Consider the following 19,452-nt stretch of genomic DNA (forward strand, 5'->3'; position numbering starts at 1 on the left):
CTTACGCTCGCACTTTGTTTGAACGCCAGTGGGGATTGCAAGGTGAAACCCCTACTTGTTTATCATTCGGAGACTTCTCGAGCCTTCAAGGCCCACAAAGTGCTAAAGGAGAAGCTTCCAGTGATGTGGAGGGCTAATGCGGAAGCCTGGGTAACGAGGCTTTTGTTCATGGAGTGGGTAAATCTGTGTTTCGGCCCGAGGTACCGCTGTACCTTTCTTTCTTCCTTCAGGCGGGTTAAGGAATAGACTTGTCATTCGCTGGACTGGTCTGATACAGATGAGTAAGGTAATCATACTGATATTGTGCTCACTTAATATAGTAATGTCAAACCCTCTATTTGGTAGCATATGCTCCACTTCTTGGCAAGAAGGAGTTGGGAGTGGTAATAAACCCTGCTGTGTTGGTTTGCTACTGACAGTCAAAGTTTCTCTTTGGTTTCCTATACAATGATTCTCCCATATATCATTGTCTGAGTGGTTAGATATCAATTTATCTAGCTTCTCACGGGCTTAAGTCCCTCTCCAGAAGTTATTTCTTCTGGAGCTGGACTGGTGGGTAGGGCCCCAGCCAGTTAAGGATGTCTTGTACCTCCCTCCAAGTACTATGAGTCTATCCTATTGTTAAGACTGAAGGTTTGTTCATGTATGAACAAATGACAAATTTTCTAAGGCAATTTGTATTTTTCATAGCTACAAACCTGAGGTCTTAACGTTATACTGCCCACCTCTAGCCGCCCCTCTGTCTGTTAAGACATCCTGAGTTGGGAAAGACTGACGCAGTGGCGTAGGTGCATGGTTCTTGACCACTCTTCACCCGATATACACACACGTTGCCAGATCTCACAAGATTCCTTGCTTTCATCTGCGTTTTAACCGGATAAAGCTTGGCGCTAGTAATAATCCAATTGTTAAGACCTCAGGTATGTAGCTATGAAAAATACAAATTGTCTTGGAAAATTTGTCATTTCATATTTTGGTCCCTTTTTTTAGGCAAACCGTTAAATTTCATATAAAGAGTAAGAAGACCAATACATTTTCTAGACCAGAATTAATTTTGGAGGTCTCCTTAGGTTAAGCTCCTTTAAAAAGCAAAGCCCTCGTTTCTGATTTTTGGATGCTGCAAAGGGACTCTGAAATTCATCCTCAGTAAAGTTGCCATCCTAGCTTAAAGTTTGTAAGAGAAGCAGGGATCATTTCTAAAATTAAAGCCTGCTTGACAGGAGACCTTTCTCCTGGTGAAGTTATCATCCTCAGCCCACTCTAAATTTGCTGTTTGGGAATGAAGTGCCTATGATTTACAAAGACATTAAAATAAGGCAATAATAAATAATGGGATAATACTTATAAAATGTATTTTTTACATTTTTGGATCCAGACCATTTTTAATTACGTTTTTCTTTGCTGTTATCTAATACCCTGATTATGAAGTGAATACATTTACAGTATGACACTATTGTAGGTCTGTGGCCAATGAGCTTTCATTTAGTAGGAACTTTAAAGTTTGTTTGATTGCACATCTGCGCTCTTAATTCATCCAGCTACTTAAAATAATTATAAGAGAAATAAGGATAAAGCTTTGTGATTAAATGATAAAATATACTCAGGATGATTTGATAGCATGCTGATGACAGTTATTTTCAATACTGAGAGTAATTTGTTAGAATTGATTCAAAGATTTATTTACCATAAGCACTTAATATCAGGCACATGATTAACCACTGTGAGATGCAGCAGTAGAAAATGATTGCGTTCCAGTGAGAGTTAACTCTGTAGGTCTGTTAGTATTTTTTGGGTACAGTGCATGCATACACATTTAAGCCTGTAGCTCTTCTTGTTCCCAATTGGTAAAACATGATTTTATGAATTAAACAATGCTCTGTTTTCTATTTTTGTGTATTTGTTCTTTTACTTTTTACTTTTGCAGATGGGAGTATACCTCAGAAAAAGACATGAATGGCTCAAGTCATTGGGGAAAAATTGCCACCTACAGCGGAGCTGGTTATTACCAGGTATGTATTTGATAACCATCCTGATTATTATTATTATTATTATTATTATTATTATTATTATTATTATTATTATTATTATTATTATTATTATTATTATTATTATTATTATTATTATTATTAATCCTTCAGTTATCTGGATGCACATTATTCAGATACTATTCACATTATCCAGACACAACTGTACCCCAATGACTTAAGATTTAAAAAAACTGCTCTCCAATGGTTGGCAATGCTGCAGTCTCAGGAAATGTTGGTAAAACTTTACTCTCTTATACAGACTGAGCAAGTGCTTGGTGGGTGTGGGAAGCCATGAAAAGTTTCCAAGGTGAAGGGGCATCAGAAGGCTGGCACCATGGAAGGGGAGCAGTAATAAGGCTATGTAGATTTAGAGGAAGATTCATCCAGAGAAGGATTGTTCAGGCGGTGTGTAGCCAGGAGAGGAGTTTCCATGGCTGGGAGGTGGGGATGAAATGCAGTGTGGGATGGCTGGAGAGGGGTAGGCAGGTGTTTGACTTTTTAGATCTTTATTTGTTTTGCAGCTTTAACATTTATGGTTTTTTCATATTTTATGAAAGGATATTAAAGTACTGTACTCTGATAAAATTATCAAACACAATATAGACAAAGAACTCATATTGCACACATATGTATTATGCATATTCCTCTCTTTTTTTAAATTTTTATTGCAATACACTCCCTTAACACCTGAATTAGCCCTGGTCACCTGACCAGCCTGAACATAACCCCACTCATTTACCCCCACTTGGGAAAATTTTAACTGCCAGCGTTACCAACGCTGCAGGTAAACATTGTTTACTGAGTTACCTGTCTACCATTGGCAACACTGCTGCCAGACATCGGCTGGCAGATAGTTCTCACCTTCAATCGCTTTTTGTTCGCTCGATGGATAGCACATATCCTGTTAAAAGTGAACATTTTTTGGTCTCTCCGCCCAACCCCCACAGCAAATTAAGAATAGACCTGTTGTTGACGACCTGCATTTCATTTTGGATTACATTTTAGGCTTCTCATTTGGATATTGCTTAAATAAGTTGACGGACTTGGCATTTAACCATGGATTCCTCATCTAAAGACTCTTCTTCAGCCACACCTTTGAAACCTTCCCCTTCTACCCCCTCCAATCAGCACGGCAGCGATGGTGCGGTAGCACCTCGGTCCTGCTTGGCCTGCAAAAGAAGGATGAATACCCTCAGACATGATCGACATTCTATGTTTATAAGCTGCAGAAAGGTACAATGTAGTTTAACTCAAAGATGTGATGAGTGTAGGGACTGGTCTACAGACCACATGGAAGGATATGTAAAGCATAGGAAGGCGCTAGTGGCCAAGAGCAAATGCAAGGTAGCTATTGAGCCTAAAAAGGCAGAATCAGAGGATTTGGAATCAGTGCTCTTTAAGAAACTAGAGGATAGGCTGTCTTGTAATATGACAAGTCTTTTTTTCTAATTTATTGGCTAAACTGAATGAGGATAAGGATTCTAGTAATAGGGAGTCAATGTCTAATCATTCTTTTTCAGTTCCTCTGCCTGTTCCAGAACCAGCCCTAACGGATGCCAGGGGTAATGAAGATCCACAGACCCAAAAGGTAGGAACTGTTAGCCCCCCACCCCCCCACCCCCCCACCCCAGCGTGGAGCAGGCAGTTTCAGCAGCAGATTTCCCCCTTTCCCCTGAAAATGTAAGTTGCAAAAATAACTTAGCAATAGGCAAGACGAAGACAGTTAGGGACACTAGCATAGATGTATTGGAAGAGAAGTTGCAAGGACAGCTCTCTTCTTGTTCTGATTTCAATCCTTGTAGGTCTGGGTCTCCTTTGGATCCTTCGGAATTTTTGTTCCCCGAATCGTGGATATGGTAGGGTCAGGTTCGACAGTAGTAAGTAGGGAGGAGCCCCCATCCTCGTCAAAGGTTCTTTTCCCTTCAGAGGCTACCTCAGAGCCTTTCTCTGTTGAGAGCTTGTTGGATAAGACTCCTTTTAACTTAGCGGAGTATAACACGAACTTCTTAGGTTTCTCTCAGGGGTACAGACAATTGGTAAGGCAATGTTTTCACCTGGGGTTTCCTAACATTCAGGATCATGTCCTTAGAAATTTTCCTGAGTTTACAAATGAAATGCGTCTCAATTATCAAGGGGGAAATGAATCTATATATTCCTTATCCTAGAAAAGGATGGCTTCGTCTCCTTCTTTCGCCTCCTCTTTGTCTTCGCCCTTTCCACCTGTCTTGGAAGTTACTCCAATTTCATTACCTTCTAAACAGACCACTCAGGACTTCTCTCATTCTTCCATTTCGAGTCATGTTTTGGTACCCTATTCAGTACTTTCGTCGGTATTGTCTCAGACATCTTCCAGGGGCATGCCTCCAGCAATGTCCCTTTTCCCTGGTCAAGTTTCGTCCCGGGTTTCCGGTACTCCTTTTCTCGGAAAGGAATTTGGGCAATATGTTTAGCTCAAATCAGCCAATAGGCTTAGGCAAGGAGTTCTTGGGTATGAAGCAAGCGCATCAGGCACCTTTGAGAGATTCAGCTCTGGTTCCGCATATTCCCACAGGTTTGCTTTCCACAACAGTCCCTCTGCCTCCAGGAATAGCAGTGAATAAGTGTTCATTAGTAACGTCACTGTCAGTAGACCACAGTCATGTTTTAACTACTACGTTAAGTGCAGGCCCGATGGATATATCGGCTACCTGTCCGACTTCCGTAATCGGGGGACCATTGGTGGTTCAGAGTGTAACTTCTTCTTTCGTTCCTCCTCCTCTTCCTCCTCCTTCTTTGGCTTTCTCTCCGGTTCAGGGAGGTACAGGTGTTTGGAACAAGGGTTGTGGTGTTGGTTCAGGTTCGGTTTCGGTGCCGGGGCTATCGGCGAGTGGAACTCCTTCTTCCTTTGGTGTTTCCGTGGTTGCAGGTGTCCATCCTCCCAAGACAATGGTTTTCTCTGGAGGTATAGGTATTGTGGCTTCTCCACTTATTGGTTCTGGTGCGGGTTATCCGACTTGTTTTGCTCCAGATCTGGCTTCTTTGGCTTCGAAGAACCCAGGTTGGGTAGGTTTGGCCACGGTTGGCATGCAGGCAGTGAGGATGGGGTTGCGCAACCGGGGTCACTCACCTCGGGTAGGTTGGTGCCAGGTATGCTTGGTGCGGGTGTAGCACAAACGTTCATGGACAGTTTGGCTGTGTCTGGCGTTACATCAGTGATTTGGGGTGACAAAGGTTTGGCGTAATCCTCTGCGGTTGGCTCGGGTTCGTTTCAGGTAGGCTTAGGTAGGGAAGGTAAGGGTTCGTAGGTGCTGGGTTATGTAATTCGGGGGTCCGTACTCCCTCCTTTTCTGCTCCTTTACGGCATGACGAGATAGACAAGGAACTCTCCGGAGAGGAAGAAGGTCCAGTTTCAGATTCGGGTTTCCATTATGCTGGAGAGAGCGAATATAAGCAAATGGTTGAGTACATACACTACCTTTTTCTCAAGTCAAAGGTCACAGAAGAACCATCAAAGCTTAACCAGGCAATATTTGAAGAGCTTTACTCAACAAAACCTAGGATTCTTCAAACTTCTTGTAGGGTGGAGCAGGCATTGAGGGAGGCAGATGCTTGATTGGCTTTGGTAGAAGGGTCAGGGAAACAAGATTCAGGTTTGCTTCCTAGTAGGAAGCCTTTGTATGATATTGCAGGTAACCCTTCTTCCGGCTCGAGGATACCGTTGAATGAGTCAGTAGAAGCGCTTCTGTCCAGAGTTCCTTCATCTAGCAGGAAGGTGAGTGTTTCCTTAAGGGAAGTTTCTATACTAGAAGACCCATTTTTAAAGGTCAGTCTGAGGCTCTGTCACCCTCAGTGTGGATGTGGATGCTTTCAGGTCTCATGGGCTTCCTGAAGTGCGATGGATGTGCACCTTTGGATCCAGTCCTTTTTGACACCTTCATCACATCAGTTTCCATGGGGCTAGTTCATCAAGCAAGCATTTCGGCAGGCTGTACGACTTTCATCTGGAAAAAGAGGAGGGATTTATTCCTGAGCCATCTTCCTCCCCACTTCCTGGACATTCACAAGAGAGTTCTCTCAAGGGCGCCTCTTGCACTCTGTGACAGCCTTTTCAAGGAAGAGGATGTTGCTTCGATGGTTAACTTCAGCTGTCGAATCCCAACGGGCGATGATCTGCTTAGCGGCTCAGGGCGTCTAGTCACCCAAAGGTTCCCGTATTCCTTCGCCAGGTAAACACGAGGGTTCACAATCTCCTGCCAGATCCCCTAAGAAGGTATGGTTTTCTTCTAAGGCTTCAACGGGTGCTTCCAAACCCTCGGTGAGTAAGAAGAGTTTTCAGAAATAGGAGACATTACCCTCGTCGATACCAGTGGTGGGTTTTCTGTCCCACTTTGCAGACACCTGGGAGAAGTGGGGTGCAGAGGGTTGGATTGTGGAGATTTTGAGAGAGGGGTACATAGTTCCCTTTCATTCTGTTCCTCCTCTATCAGACTCCCTGGTTCATCTTCCCAGCTATTCCCCATCATCCATCAGGGGTATAGCCCTGGCTTCAGAGATTGTCTCTACTGAACAAGGGAGCGATAGAACCAGCTCCCCCGTCTCCAGGCTTTTACAGTCAAATCTTTGTAACCACCAAAGCGGGAGGTACTTGGAGGCCTATTATAGACCTTTCAGGGCTCAATCACTTGATTGTAGCTACAAGATTTCACATGGAAACTTCTCAAGCAGTGCTGAGATCAGTCCAGAAAAACGACTGGATGATTGCAGTGGACCTCAAGGACGCCTACCTCCAGGTGCTAATACACCAGGAATTTCGGAGGTTCCTTCATTTTAGAGGTCTACACAGGTCTTTCCAGTTCAAAGTCCTCTGCTTTGGGCTGACTACAGCACCTCAGGTGTTTACAAGGGTGATGTCTCCAATTTCATCCATTATGCATCGTCACAGCTCCCGCATGAGGAGGTACCTGGACGATTGGTTAATCCAGGCTTTCTCCAAGAAAGAAGCTATAAAAGCAAGAGATTTCCTCCTAGATCTTTGTCGGACCTTGGGGATCCGAATCAATACCGAAAAAAGTTTGCTTTCTCCTTCTCAAGTAAGGACCTTTTTGGGAATAGTGATTCAGACGCGTCCGTTGAAGGCTTTCCTGACACAAGACAGAGCACTGTCCAGTTTGAGGCAGGTAGAGAACGTCTTGTCGAACCGATCCAGCCAGCAAAAGAATGAAGTTTGTTAGGGAGAATGTAATCTCTGTCCCTTCTGATTCCAGGCTCTCCTCTCCAGATGCACTCTCTACAGGTATGTCTCGAATCGCTGGGACTTTCGGGAAGAGAGCACAGTGATAGTCTTGGATGATTCCTGCCTCGAGGATCTTCGGTGGTGGTCAGACGAAAGTCATCTGACCATCGGCGTAAGTCTAGCCATCCTGATTCTGGACGTTCATCTGTACACAGATGCCTGAGATTGGGGTTGGGGAGCAACCCTAGAGGAAACTCAGGCTGAGGGCCTTTAGAGGGTTCTGGATCGGGAGGAGTCGATCAATTTCAGGGAACTAAGAGCGATAGAAGAAGCTCTAAAACAGTTTGTACAGCTGGTAAATGGAAAGGTCGTGGTGCTCTTTTCAGACAGCACTACAGCCTTAACGTATCTCAAAAAGGAAGGTGGCACAAGATCGGCAACTCTGAATCAGATTGCTCAGAGGATATTGCGCTGGTATTAGAACCACAAAGTTTCGTTGCTTCCCCAATTTATTGCAGGGAAACTCAATACATTAGCGGACGCCTTGAGTCGCTCACAGGAAGTCCAAGGGAGCGGGTGGATCTTACCACAGGAAGAAGTGCAGTTCTTGCTGAGGAGGTGGCCGGCTACTGTGTACCTGTTTGCCACCAGGTTAAATTATCACCTTCCAATCTATTTCTCGCTGGTAGCAGATCCCATGTCTTGGGGGTCAGATACCATGCTACACGCATGGGACAATATGTAGGCGTATGCCTTCCCTTCCCTTCAGCATGATACACAGGTGCTGATAAAATTGAGAAACTGCAAGAATGCGCAGATGACTTTAATAGCCCTGTTTTGGCCTCAGAGACCCTGGTTCCCAGACCTCTTAGAGATGTTGTCCGAGCCCCCAGTGGTCCTACCACAAAGGAAGAATCTACTCAGACAGCCACATTTTCATCATTTCCACAAGAACCTTCAGGTGCTGAAGCTAGCTGCCTGGAGACTGTCCAGCGAGCAGCCCGTAACTCCGGTCTCTCTTCAGCAGTGGCTTGACGGCTCTCCTTTTGTTTAAAGAAATCGACTAGGAAATTTTACCAAGTCAGGTGGGCGATGTATCGCAGATGATGTAGGAGCCAAGGGCATAGTATTTTTCATCCCACTATAGCAAAGGTTGCTGATTTCCTCCTGTTTCTTAGCAAATCTAAGAATTTGTCCTATTCAACGATTACAGGCTATAGGTCGATGCTCACAAGCACTTTTAGGTTTCATCTTCTGGAATTATCCAGTAGTTAAGTATTGCACAACCTCCTCAGGTCCTTTAAAATCAAATGGCCAATAGTCTAACTTCAGGCCCCTTCATGGGATTTAGCTGTGGTTCTGAACCTTTTGAGTTCTCAAGCGTTCGAACCTTTAGAAAGCTTATCTTTGATTGAGCTAATGAAGAAAGTATTGTTCTTGGTATCGCTCGCGACAGCAAAGAGAGTAGGGGAAATTCAATCAGTGTCTAGGGAAGTATCATATTCAGACAAGGATATTTATCTCTCTTACATCCCGGAATTTAGAGCAATAGTCTGGGAATACAGTGGACCCCCGTATTCGCGTTACCCGGATTCGCGGACTCACACATTCGCAGATTTCTCTCGGGAACGTTTCCCCGCAATATTCGCGGAAAATTCGCGCACTCGCGGTATTTTTCTATGAGAAATATCCACAAATTCCTGGTTTTTTTTATGAATTTCATCATAAAATGCACTTTTTGTGATAAAACTATTAATAAAACCAAGTATGAAAATTTTTAGTGGTTTTTCTTGAGTTTTAACTAACAAAATAGGCTGTTTTTAGCATTTTTATAGGGGTTCCAAACATTTGCGGGTTCTAACTATTCACAGGGGGGTCTGGTACGCATCCCCCGCGAATATGGGGGGACCACTGTAGTGCAAAGTAGGGATGAAAGTGTTAGATTTTTTTTGTTTTGCTTAATAGTTTTAAGAATGGTATAGTTTATACAAGTTATCAGTTAACTTGAATGTCATGGCCTGATATGGGTAAGTGGTTGTATGTACGATGTACAGAACCTTTGAACCTTTGCACACACTATGCACTGGTAGCCTGTAGCCTGCAGAGAACGTCGTAGATCTGTCCTTGGAACTTTTCCATACATGAGAGGCTAGATATCCACATGGGAGGCTTCGGTTCCCCTCCATTCATGAGGTAGAATATACCACATGAGAGGGTAGCTTGACAATGACAAGACCATGACTTACGAGACTGACGTTGAGGTACTCTCCCCTTCGGGCATCTCACATGATGGACAGAATATGGGTGAATTCAAAGACTTTAGGCAAGTAGGTTAAACTGAGTTACCTGGTTATGCCCCAGAGAGGTCGGGCTGATACTAGAATTGACCCCACCTCTGTGTAAATGTTAATCGGGCTACTTCAGGTGTTCAGGGAGTGTATTGCAATATATGAAGTTTTCATAATAAAACTAACATTGTAATACTTACCTGAACACCTGAATTAATCCCATCCCCCTCCCCTCTTCAGTGATTAATGATTATTGCGATTGAAGGTGGGAACCATGTGCCGGCCTATGTCTGGCAGCAGTGTTGCCAATGGTAGACAGATAACTCAGTAAATAATGTTTACCTGCAGCGTTGGTAACGCTGGCAGTTAAAATTTTTCCAAGTGTGGGTAAATGAGTGGGGTTATTTTTGGGCTGGTCAGGTGACCAGGGCTAATTCTGGTGTTCAATATTAGTTTTATTATGAAAACTTCATAATTTACACTATCCTCATTTTTATTTTTATTGTATTTTCTCATATTTTATTTTCATTGTGTTTTCTCATTTTATTTTTATGTATTTTGTTGTAATTTGAATGAATAAAATAAAAAAACAATAAAACTTACCATTCAAAAGCAATTGAAACATTAGAATATCCAGTACCGTGCGCATCTCATGTATAAAACACACAGACTCCTTCCCATTTTTGGGGGAAGCAGAGATGAGTCATAAATACCCCATGTTTTGCCAACAAAACTCATGATGAAATTTGTATTTATACAATTTTTAAGTAATATTTTATTGTGAATGTGACCATTAGTATTTGAGATGAAAGATATCAACAATGATGAAATATTCTCTTGTATACTGTTATGATATGAGTGATAATCAAATTAGTCTCCTAAAGAAAAAAAATAAAAGGGATACGTATTAGAGTACTGTAACTTTTAATGAAATAATGAAGCAAAACACACAAAAAGAGAGAGAGCAACTCATACTGCATACGTTAAAGCCTATAGCACGCTCACTGAAACACCTTCCCTTTCTAATGTTTATTTTACAAGTATTTTCATTTTTATTTTTACTGTATTTTATGTTTTTTATATTTTTTTTAATTTTTACCGCATAAAAGATGAAAAACAGTTAAATTTACAACCAAAGAGAGACAGAGAAACATATTTGACATCCCTTACTTATTGTGTGCATGTACCACACACACACACACACACACACACACACACACACACACACACTTTCCCATTGGTTGAGGGAAGGGGAGACGAGTTATAATTTGCTCAGCATGTTGCCAACATCTGTAACAAATTTCATGACAAAATTTTCATGTATGAATATTTTTAATTAATAATTTGCTGCGAATGTGAATATTACATTCTAGATGAAATATATCTGCAGTGATAAAATATTTTTTGTGTACCTTTATGATATGTGTGATAACCAATTTAGTCAACTAATAAAAAAAGTGAGCTAAATGGTGAAGTCAACATGTAGATATAAACACATTTACACACATCTGCACTTGCATATAAGTAAAGCTCCCATGATGTTATGAAGTGAAATGAAAAATCATTACCTATGAAACAAAATTATTTTTTTTACTTTTTAGTAGTGTTGTTAAAATTGATCTTCTTTGGGCTTGTCATTACATATTGATAATTAACAAGGTACTAAAGCTCACACAGTTTCCATGAGAAGGCAAAATGAGATATCAATAATCATAATAAAACAGAAGATCAGTGATAACTTTTTAACAAATTTTTCTTAAAGATAACATATTAAAAGTGCCAAGTCTACAGCACAATATGAATGATGGAATACTTGGCGGTATTCAGAGCAAGGAAATATTACGAATGAAAAGGCAAATTTATCAAATTTTATATAAGTAAAAAAAATTAAATATTATTCAATATGGTAACAACTGATTGTTACCATATTGCTGTATAAAAGTACATTAATGATGGTAAAACATGGCAGGCTGTGGATGAACACAGGTAAGATACCTGCTGACCAATTTGTTTGTCATTGATGAGAAAGGGAAAAAGGAGGCAACTTTTTTTAAATTGCATTTATTTAGTATGTTTTGTTATAAATATGGGAAAATAAGGTATAGGTACTTGCCTTTTGCAATAAGTTTTCAGTTTAGAGTGTGATGGTTCTTGCTTATAAGCATATTGAGTGTTATGGTTATGTGGTGTTAACAAGGTAGACGAAGTAAGGGTACAGAGTTGTTGTTTTACACCCGTAGAATTTTTACTTGACAATATCTGCATTTGGCCCTTGGCTCTCATTAATCCGTAGAATTAGTACAGGCAGCCCCCAGTTACCGTTAGTATCGGTTACTGGCATTTCGGTTTTACAGCGCTTGTATTCATAACTGGGTTTTACCATCCGTAGGGGTTATAGCACCGTTGTCTGGTTATCAGTGGCTTAGGCTAAGTGCTGAGACCTCCTCATAAAATACAAACATAACGAATAGGTATGCATCTTTTCCTTGGGTCTTTTAAAAAGTTATTCTTTACTTCGCTGTATCCAATAATACTGTATGTAGTCTCATATTATCATTGTATTATAAAATACAAACAAACCGATCATGTTTTGGTTTGGAAAAATCAGCTGAGAGCAGAGGTAAGATTATTTTACACCATATTTAATGCAATTCAGAGCTATTTTCTTGCTTCTATTTAGTGTAGATTAATCTCTAGAAACTATTTATATGGGATTAGGATATTTTTTGTTATAAGTGTTTTTAAGTTGAAATATGACTTTGATATGTCTTGTTGTGAACTAGATTGTTATATTTTTCATTAACAGATGGTGTCGGGAACCTGTTTTTTGTGTAAAAAATTAACAGATCCCATTCGCTATTTTCATCCCATTTCATAATAATAATACAAGATTTATGTATTTATCTTTTATCGGCGTGGAAACAACAGTAAAATGTGTTCTTTCATAGCCAGTATTTTTTATTAAAATATTTATTTATCCGTTATTATGTGCAGTCGAGTTTTATAGTGTGAACATTTTTTTTGTCAGGTTCAACTACAACTGGAGCTTAAATTTAGCAGTACTATATTGCTTGCCAATATTTTCTCTTTAGCAAATAAAGGTATAATGCAAAAATATTTAAGTCCTGTTCTGCTTAATTAACATCATTTGTAACATAACTTTGGTCATTTTTTACTATCGTACAATGGCTGAAATGCAAGCAAAACATTGTTATTATAAGATTTTGTTACGTTGTTATTGTTCAGTTGTTTATGAATGTAGTGTTTAAGCAAAGATTATAACATTACTAACAATACTTTTATCATTCTCTTTTGCTTTTTTAACTTATTTAACTAGAATGTATTATAAATAAAGAGATGGAAGAAATGTTAGCAGTCTGGAAAAGGTGACTCTCTCTCTCTCTCTCTCTCTCTCTCTCTCTCTCTCTCTCTCTCTCTCTCTCTCTCTCTCTCTCTCTCTCTCTCTCTCTCTCTCTCTCTCTCTCTCTAGGCCAAGATTTACCAGTAAGTTCATCGAATCTGACATTAAAAATTTATAGAATACCTTGCAGACCATATTAAATGATAAGGCAAATGACATTCCACATTTTCATTAAAGAATTATTACATATTAAGGCAAAATATCTGGCCAAGACACTGTTTAAGACATAGTTAACAAGTCTAAGGCACTGTAAGGTGGATTTTGGTGTCTGTAGACTTTTGAATTTCAGTTAAAGACAATTTTTTGGTTAGCGTCAGGCCCCTGGGAACGGAACCCATGTCATTAACCAGGGGCTGCCTGTAATAATAATACAGTAATTCGGATTCATCATTTCTTTTTATTAGTAAGTAGCTTGTATTGTATATAGGTACTGTTATGATACAGTTTATAAAAATGAGAATACAAAGAGTAGGTGATCATATTCAAAAGACAGAATTCAATTAGTATAAGGACAGATCTTATGCCCACTGTCCATTAATTCGCTGGAATCTCTCTTATATGTTTTGTTTCATACTATTTTCCTTGTTCACAAATGCTAAAGAAAACTGATTAGTATTTGTAAAGGAATCACTGATTACTAGAAGAATGCCTGTGAGAGATTATGTAGTTTAACTATCATGATTTTCAGTGTTATTGCATTATATATGTTTCATGAACAGGAAAAGAGGGATCTTTTATCAGATATTTGCTCATTCTTTGTGCATTTTTTATAACCTGTAAATGATTACAAAGCATTTCATCTGTTTGGCAGTACCACTTATTTAGTAGAATGGTCCACATCGAGTACTAGTAGTACTCAGTTTGAAGTCATCTAGGACATTAAAATTGTTCAGTTTTCCATTGATTATGCATAATACAGTGGAACCTCTACATAGGAAAGTCCCTACATACGAAAAATCCAGGTTACGAAAGCAAAGACAAAGATTTTTTTGCTTCTGTGTACGAAAATAATTCAGGTTGCGAAAGGGTAAAGTCCGAGATTCTCCCGGGCCGCCTAGAACAATTTTGAAATTTGTCTTGCGCCGCCAACTCAGTAGACTCGCCACCATCCTCCTGCTCTCCCATTGGTTCCTGATGCTAGTCACCGCCGCAAGATCTTGCTCTCCTATTGGTCAGCATCTGTCCCATCATGCCTCTAAGTAAAGGCATTCCTTGACCATATTTTACGGTAGCGTTATCATAAACACCTGGTATTCGTTCGTTCACATATATTTCGTTTGTTAACGTAAATTCATGTAAGTGATTTCGCTTTCGTTGTACTGTAAGTTACTTTATCGTGTTGTGTGTGAACTTAATTACTTAGGTACGTTATTAGCCATGGGTCCCAAGAATGTTGCTGAAGTTCACGGAAAGAAGATGATGCTTTGTATGGAGACGAAGATGGACATAATCAAGAAGTGTTAATGTTTTCTTCCATTTGTTAATGTGTTTTGTAAAGTTTAGTGTTAATGTTTTCTGCCATTTTTTAATGTGTTTCGTGAAGTTAAGTGTTCATGTATTCTGCCATTTGTCCTCCTCCTCTGTCTCCACTTTCGGACATCACCTCACTCGAAAGGTAAGGTTCCACATTGTACTACATACGTACGTACATGTTTTAGGGCTTGTGCCTTGTATGATAAGGCGCCCTATGAGGTAATGTTAGACTTGCGATAATCTTACGCTAAGTCGGTTGGTATTGCACTTCCATCTTCAATGGAGTGTCTTGGGGTTTGTAGATCACTTGCGAAGTCGGGATTATCTTCTTGTTTATGACGACGATGTGTTAAGCTCATGATGATTCGGTAAGGAGGTTCTTGTAGAAAACACGAAGTATAAAAATATATATATTCTTCTGAAGTTTTACATGGTGAAGATCAGGTATGATTGTACAAGTCTTCTAATGACGATAGCTATTCTCTCTACATGATAAAGCTTAGGTAAAGAGGTACAGGTCTTCTAATGACGATAGCTAACTCTGTTCTGCCTGTCTACCATCTCTGTTACAAGTTATGAAGGAACAGACAGTAGTTCGAACATATGAACATACATACAAATGACATAGTTACATACGAACACACAATCAAATGAGACACGCTACAGATCACGTAGGCCGCTTAAGCTATAGGTCACGGTGTTTGTCTCAAGCAGGAAGCTTGGACTAAAGTTTATAAACAATTGAATGACTACAGGTGACGGCATGTTATCTTAGCCTACTTTTATTGTATACGTCATCTTTAGCGTCTCTAGTCTGATCACATTCCTGCAAGCAATCTGGTTGACCTCTTTAGTTTTAGTCTTTTATATATATGGACTAACATTCCATATTTTTATTATGTAAACACTTACACATGTACGTACAGTATTTCTTGTACCATGTACACTAATACACTTTATTTACAGGTACAGTCATGGTTATGTTAGGTATTGAATGGTCCAAATTTCATTGTTTATTGGTCAATTTAGCTTTATTATAAAATTTACCGTGGTGGTTTTGTAGGGCTTGGAACGAATTAGGCAATTTACATGTAAAACGTAGTTCTAGATACGAAAAAATCAGGTTACAAAGGCCGCCTCGGAACGGATTAATTTCGTAACCTGAGGCACTACTGTATTGATTTTATATTTCCTCTTGAACTACATTCGTAATTTTTTCCATTTAGCCTATATTTCTTCTAATAAACTTTGTATTGCTTTTAGTCTTGTAATACAGTGGTACCCCGTATTAGCGGGTGATGCGCACCAGATTAGAACCCCTATAAAAATGCTTAAAATTGCTTATTTTGTTAGTTAAAACTCAAGAAAAACCCACTACAAATCTTTATACCTTATTTTTTTAAGTTTTATCACAAAGAGTGCATTTTATGATGAAAATTGATTAAAAGACCAGGAATTTGTGGATATTTATCATAGAAAAATACTGCGAATACATGAATTTCCCATGAATAATGGGTAGATATGGTCCATAGAGAAATCCGCGGATGCACGAGTTCGCGAATCCGGAGAACGTGAATAAGGGGGCCCCACTGTAAATGTTTTGCCAGTTGTTTATCTCCATTTCGGCTTTGTCTATGTTTGGCAGGCCAATAACACCTCTTTGTTTCCAGTCATATTTAAACGATTCCTTACTTATATTATCCCAAATTCTCTCATGATTTTGGTTTGCAACTTTTTGTTAAACCATTGTAGTATTGTGTCTTGCACTGTACCATTAACTGAGCTACCTAGGAAAGTGTACATTCTCTTACTTAGCAAGCTCACTGAATTGCTCATATTCTGATCCCCTATGCCTGTCATTCTGAGATCATCACTATCAATATAGGCCCTCATAGAAGGGTTGGAGCAGTTTTTTGAAGGATGCTACTGTTGGAGATGAAGGGACATTATTTCTGTTTCCACTAGCTTTCCTTTACATTCTAGTCATAAAGTTCAACATGTGAAATGATTATCTCATAGGGACCAGTGTGCTGCAGTTGTTAATTTCTTAATGTTTGCAGGACCTTGCTATGAACAAATCTGTGAGTAAAGATATTCTTGGAACTTTGAGAGAGAAATTGTGGATCCAGCGAGGAACCAGAGCAGTTTTTATCGATTTTACCGTCTACAATGCCAACATCAATCTCTTCTGTGTTATCAAGTAAGAATTTTTCTTGTACAATATAAGTGATTACTATTTACTTGTGTAATGTTAATATTTTGTGAAATTAGAGGATTTCCACAGCGTTAGTACTAATCTCAAATTATTTTCAATTCACAGAATCGTTTTTGAGTTTCCTGCTACAGGTGGCCTCATTCCATCTTGGTCATTCCGAACAGTGAAACTTCTTCGATATGTTACACCTCTTGATCACTTTGTCATGGCCTGCGAATTTATCTTTGTCTTCTTTATCATATACTACATCATTGAGGAAGCTTTGGAAATTAAAACCCTCAAGTGTGCCTATTTTAAGAACATGTGGAATATTCTGGATATTATTGTAATTCTGGTAAGTAGTTGAATTAAAAGAAAAGCTAGATTTTTTCAGTTTTAATGTCAAAACCCAATTTTTTTAAACTTTAATTCCTTTTGCTGGATAGGATGTTTATGCTATTAAAATTGAAATTATAGATATGACAGTAAATAAATTGTCTAGACAGATATATCCAGTTTGATTGCAGCCTTTACTATGGTTACATTAAATTTTGTTCCTCACATTGCACTTTGTTATGATTACATTCATAATTTTTTATTCCTTTCTTTAAGTTTACATGAAACTGGTGTTTTGGTGACAATAGGTTTTTTTGTTTTGGAATTTTCACATTGTCATTTTGTTTTTGCTTTGATGTTACTGTTCTTTTAGTCCTATCAAGGGAAACCCAGAAATGTGTTAACCCGTAAGAGCCAGGCTAAGAGCCAGGCTAAAAAAAAAAAAAACATATGCAGATCCCTGGCTGGGTTTGAGGTCATCCTATTTAAGAAAAAACACAATAATGGAAAGAGGAAGATATGCAAATGCACTTAGTGTAAGAAAATTTATTTTTTTTAATTCTCCCTGCCTTCCACAGGAAGTTGATAAAGATATTTACAACCCCTTGTGGGGCCTCTTTTACAAGACAAACGTAAATTTTACCAAGTTATACATGACTTTATAATGATTTATTTTATTTTGTAAAATTATAATTACGGCTTACATAATATAAAAACAGATAAGAACTAAAATAAGTAACAAATTCTTTGTAGTTTATTTGTTGTAAAATATTTATGTAAATTTACTGAGATCGAAGATTTAGTAACTTTTTTGGATTATACATGTTTTTTGTAATATTGCTTTGAACTTTTTTAGCAAAATTACAATTATAGCTGACATACTATTGTAAAAGATAAAAACTAAAACCAAATAAATAAAAAGATGTCATGGGAGGAAGAGGAACACAACATGCCCTCTTGAAATTAAGATCACAAGCAACTCTTGAACTGGCTGCAATCGATCTGAGCCAGTCTCAATTAGTGAATACGTATATGGGCAATAGAAGTAATGGAACCTCTTTCCCGCCCAATTCCTCCAAATCGATGGGGCCCAATACTGATGCTCATCATGAGTAAATCTGTCCACCACCCAAAACCTGTTATTGCTACTCGTATGAGGGTATCCATCTATATTGAGGGATAAATGATATCTTATTAATGATGGTATGTGTCACCTGTCATTTACTCATGTCATTTTTCTTATAGGTGCTCATATTAAAGAGTACAGGGAATCAGATGTGTATCAGCTTACAACAATTAGACTTTCACTCATCTTATAACATGTTGTGGAGGGTGATGTATCTAACCATAGAAAACTATTTTAATGATTTCTAAAACTTATTTATATTTTGCAGATATCTTTCCTTTGCATAGGATTCAGTGTGTTCTGTACAATGACCATCACTGGCAAACTTGAGGAACTCCTAGAGGATCCAAACACCTTTTCTGACTTTGAATTCCTTGGTTACTGGCAAACTCAGTTCAATAGCGCAGTTGCAGTGTGTGTATTCTTTGCCTGGTTTAAATTATTTAAATACATCTCATTTAACAAGACCATGACTCAGCTATCTTCAACTCTGTCAAGGGTAAGTGACCATTAAAGGTTGTGTCCTTGTGTTTTTAGTCAAGATTGTTTATGTACTGCTTTATGTATTTAGTAGTGTATCTGATATTATTATGTATACTATATGCTAAAGTACTTTTTTTTTTTATTCTGTATTGAAGATGTTTTGACCCAGTGTTAATCAGCAGAATCATTTGAGTTTAGACATTAAAGCCACCTTCAACCCTTCACTTATTATCATCAGTTTTGTATGATAACTTTGTGATAACTGGTATTAGCCAACCACACTAATGTTGAGATGTATCAAGGAATAACTTGTATACATCATAATATGTGTAATTGGTTTTCCATATATTTTTAATTTAATTTATCAAGTGGATAACATATAGTTTTTAGTTAATAGATATAGTATACAGATACTTCAGACATTTTTCTTTATTTACTTGAGAATTTGAGGAAATCATAAAATTTTATCGAACAGTAACTAATGCTTTACTGAAAGTAGGTGCAGATTCATTATAATTACCATGTCACATGTCATATTGATTATACATACCTGCATATTTTTTTTCTAAAAAATCTTTTCTAGTTCCAAAACACTTGTACATTAGCATTTTTTTAGGACTAATTCTGTGTGCTTTGAGTTTTCATGTTTTGATGAAAATTCCTTTGACATTCAAGTATACTGAAGACCCCCCTATGATGACCTTAACTGACATTACCAGCTTCAGGTTATAGTATCAGACTAGTGTATTTTGGGCCTTTTATTTGAAAACGTCTGCCCCTCTTTTTTTTCTTTAAATTCTGCATGTCCTGTGAGCTGCTTTGATCCACTGTTATAACTAACAAATAATAAACTAGCCATTTCCAACACCTGAGTTTATCACAATGATCATCC

General features: G+C 38.6%; 1 protein-coding gene across 2 annotated transcripts in view; it reads left to right on the forward strand.

Moving 5' to 3' along the window:
• LOC135221999 (polycystin-2-like) overlaps window positions 1-19,452 on the forward strand; it is a gene marked incomplete at its 3' end in the record, with an annotated part of 122,946 nt that overhangs the window by 71,986 nt on the left and 31,508 nt on the right. For both annotated transcript variants that reach the window (XM_064260107.1, XM_064260108.1), the window contains 4 exon segments: window positions 1,925-2,009; window positions 16,482-16,621; window positions 16,742-16,970; window positions 18,346-18,576. In XM_064260107.1, coding sequence (XP_064116177.1) covers window positions 1,925-2,009; window positions 16,482-16,621; window positions 16,742-16,970; window positions 18,346-18,576 — 685 coding nt within the window.

This window comes from Macrobrachium nipponense, chromosome 3 (assembly GCF_015104395.2).
Source record: "Macrobrachium nipponense isolate FS-2020 chromosome 3, ASM1510439v2, whole genome shotgun sequence".
NCBI lineage: Eukaryota > Metazoa > Arthropoda > Malacostraca > Decapoda > Palaemonidae > Macrobrachium > Macrobrachium nipponense.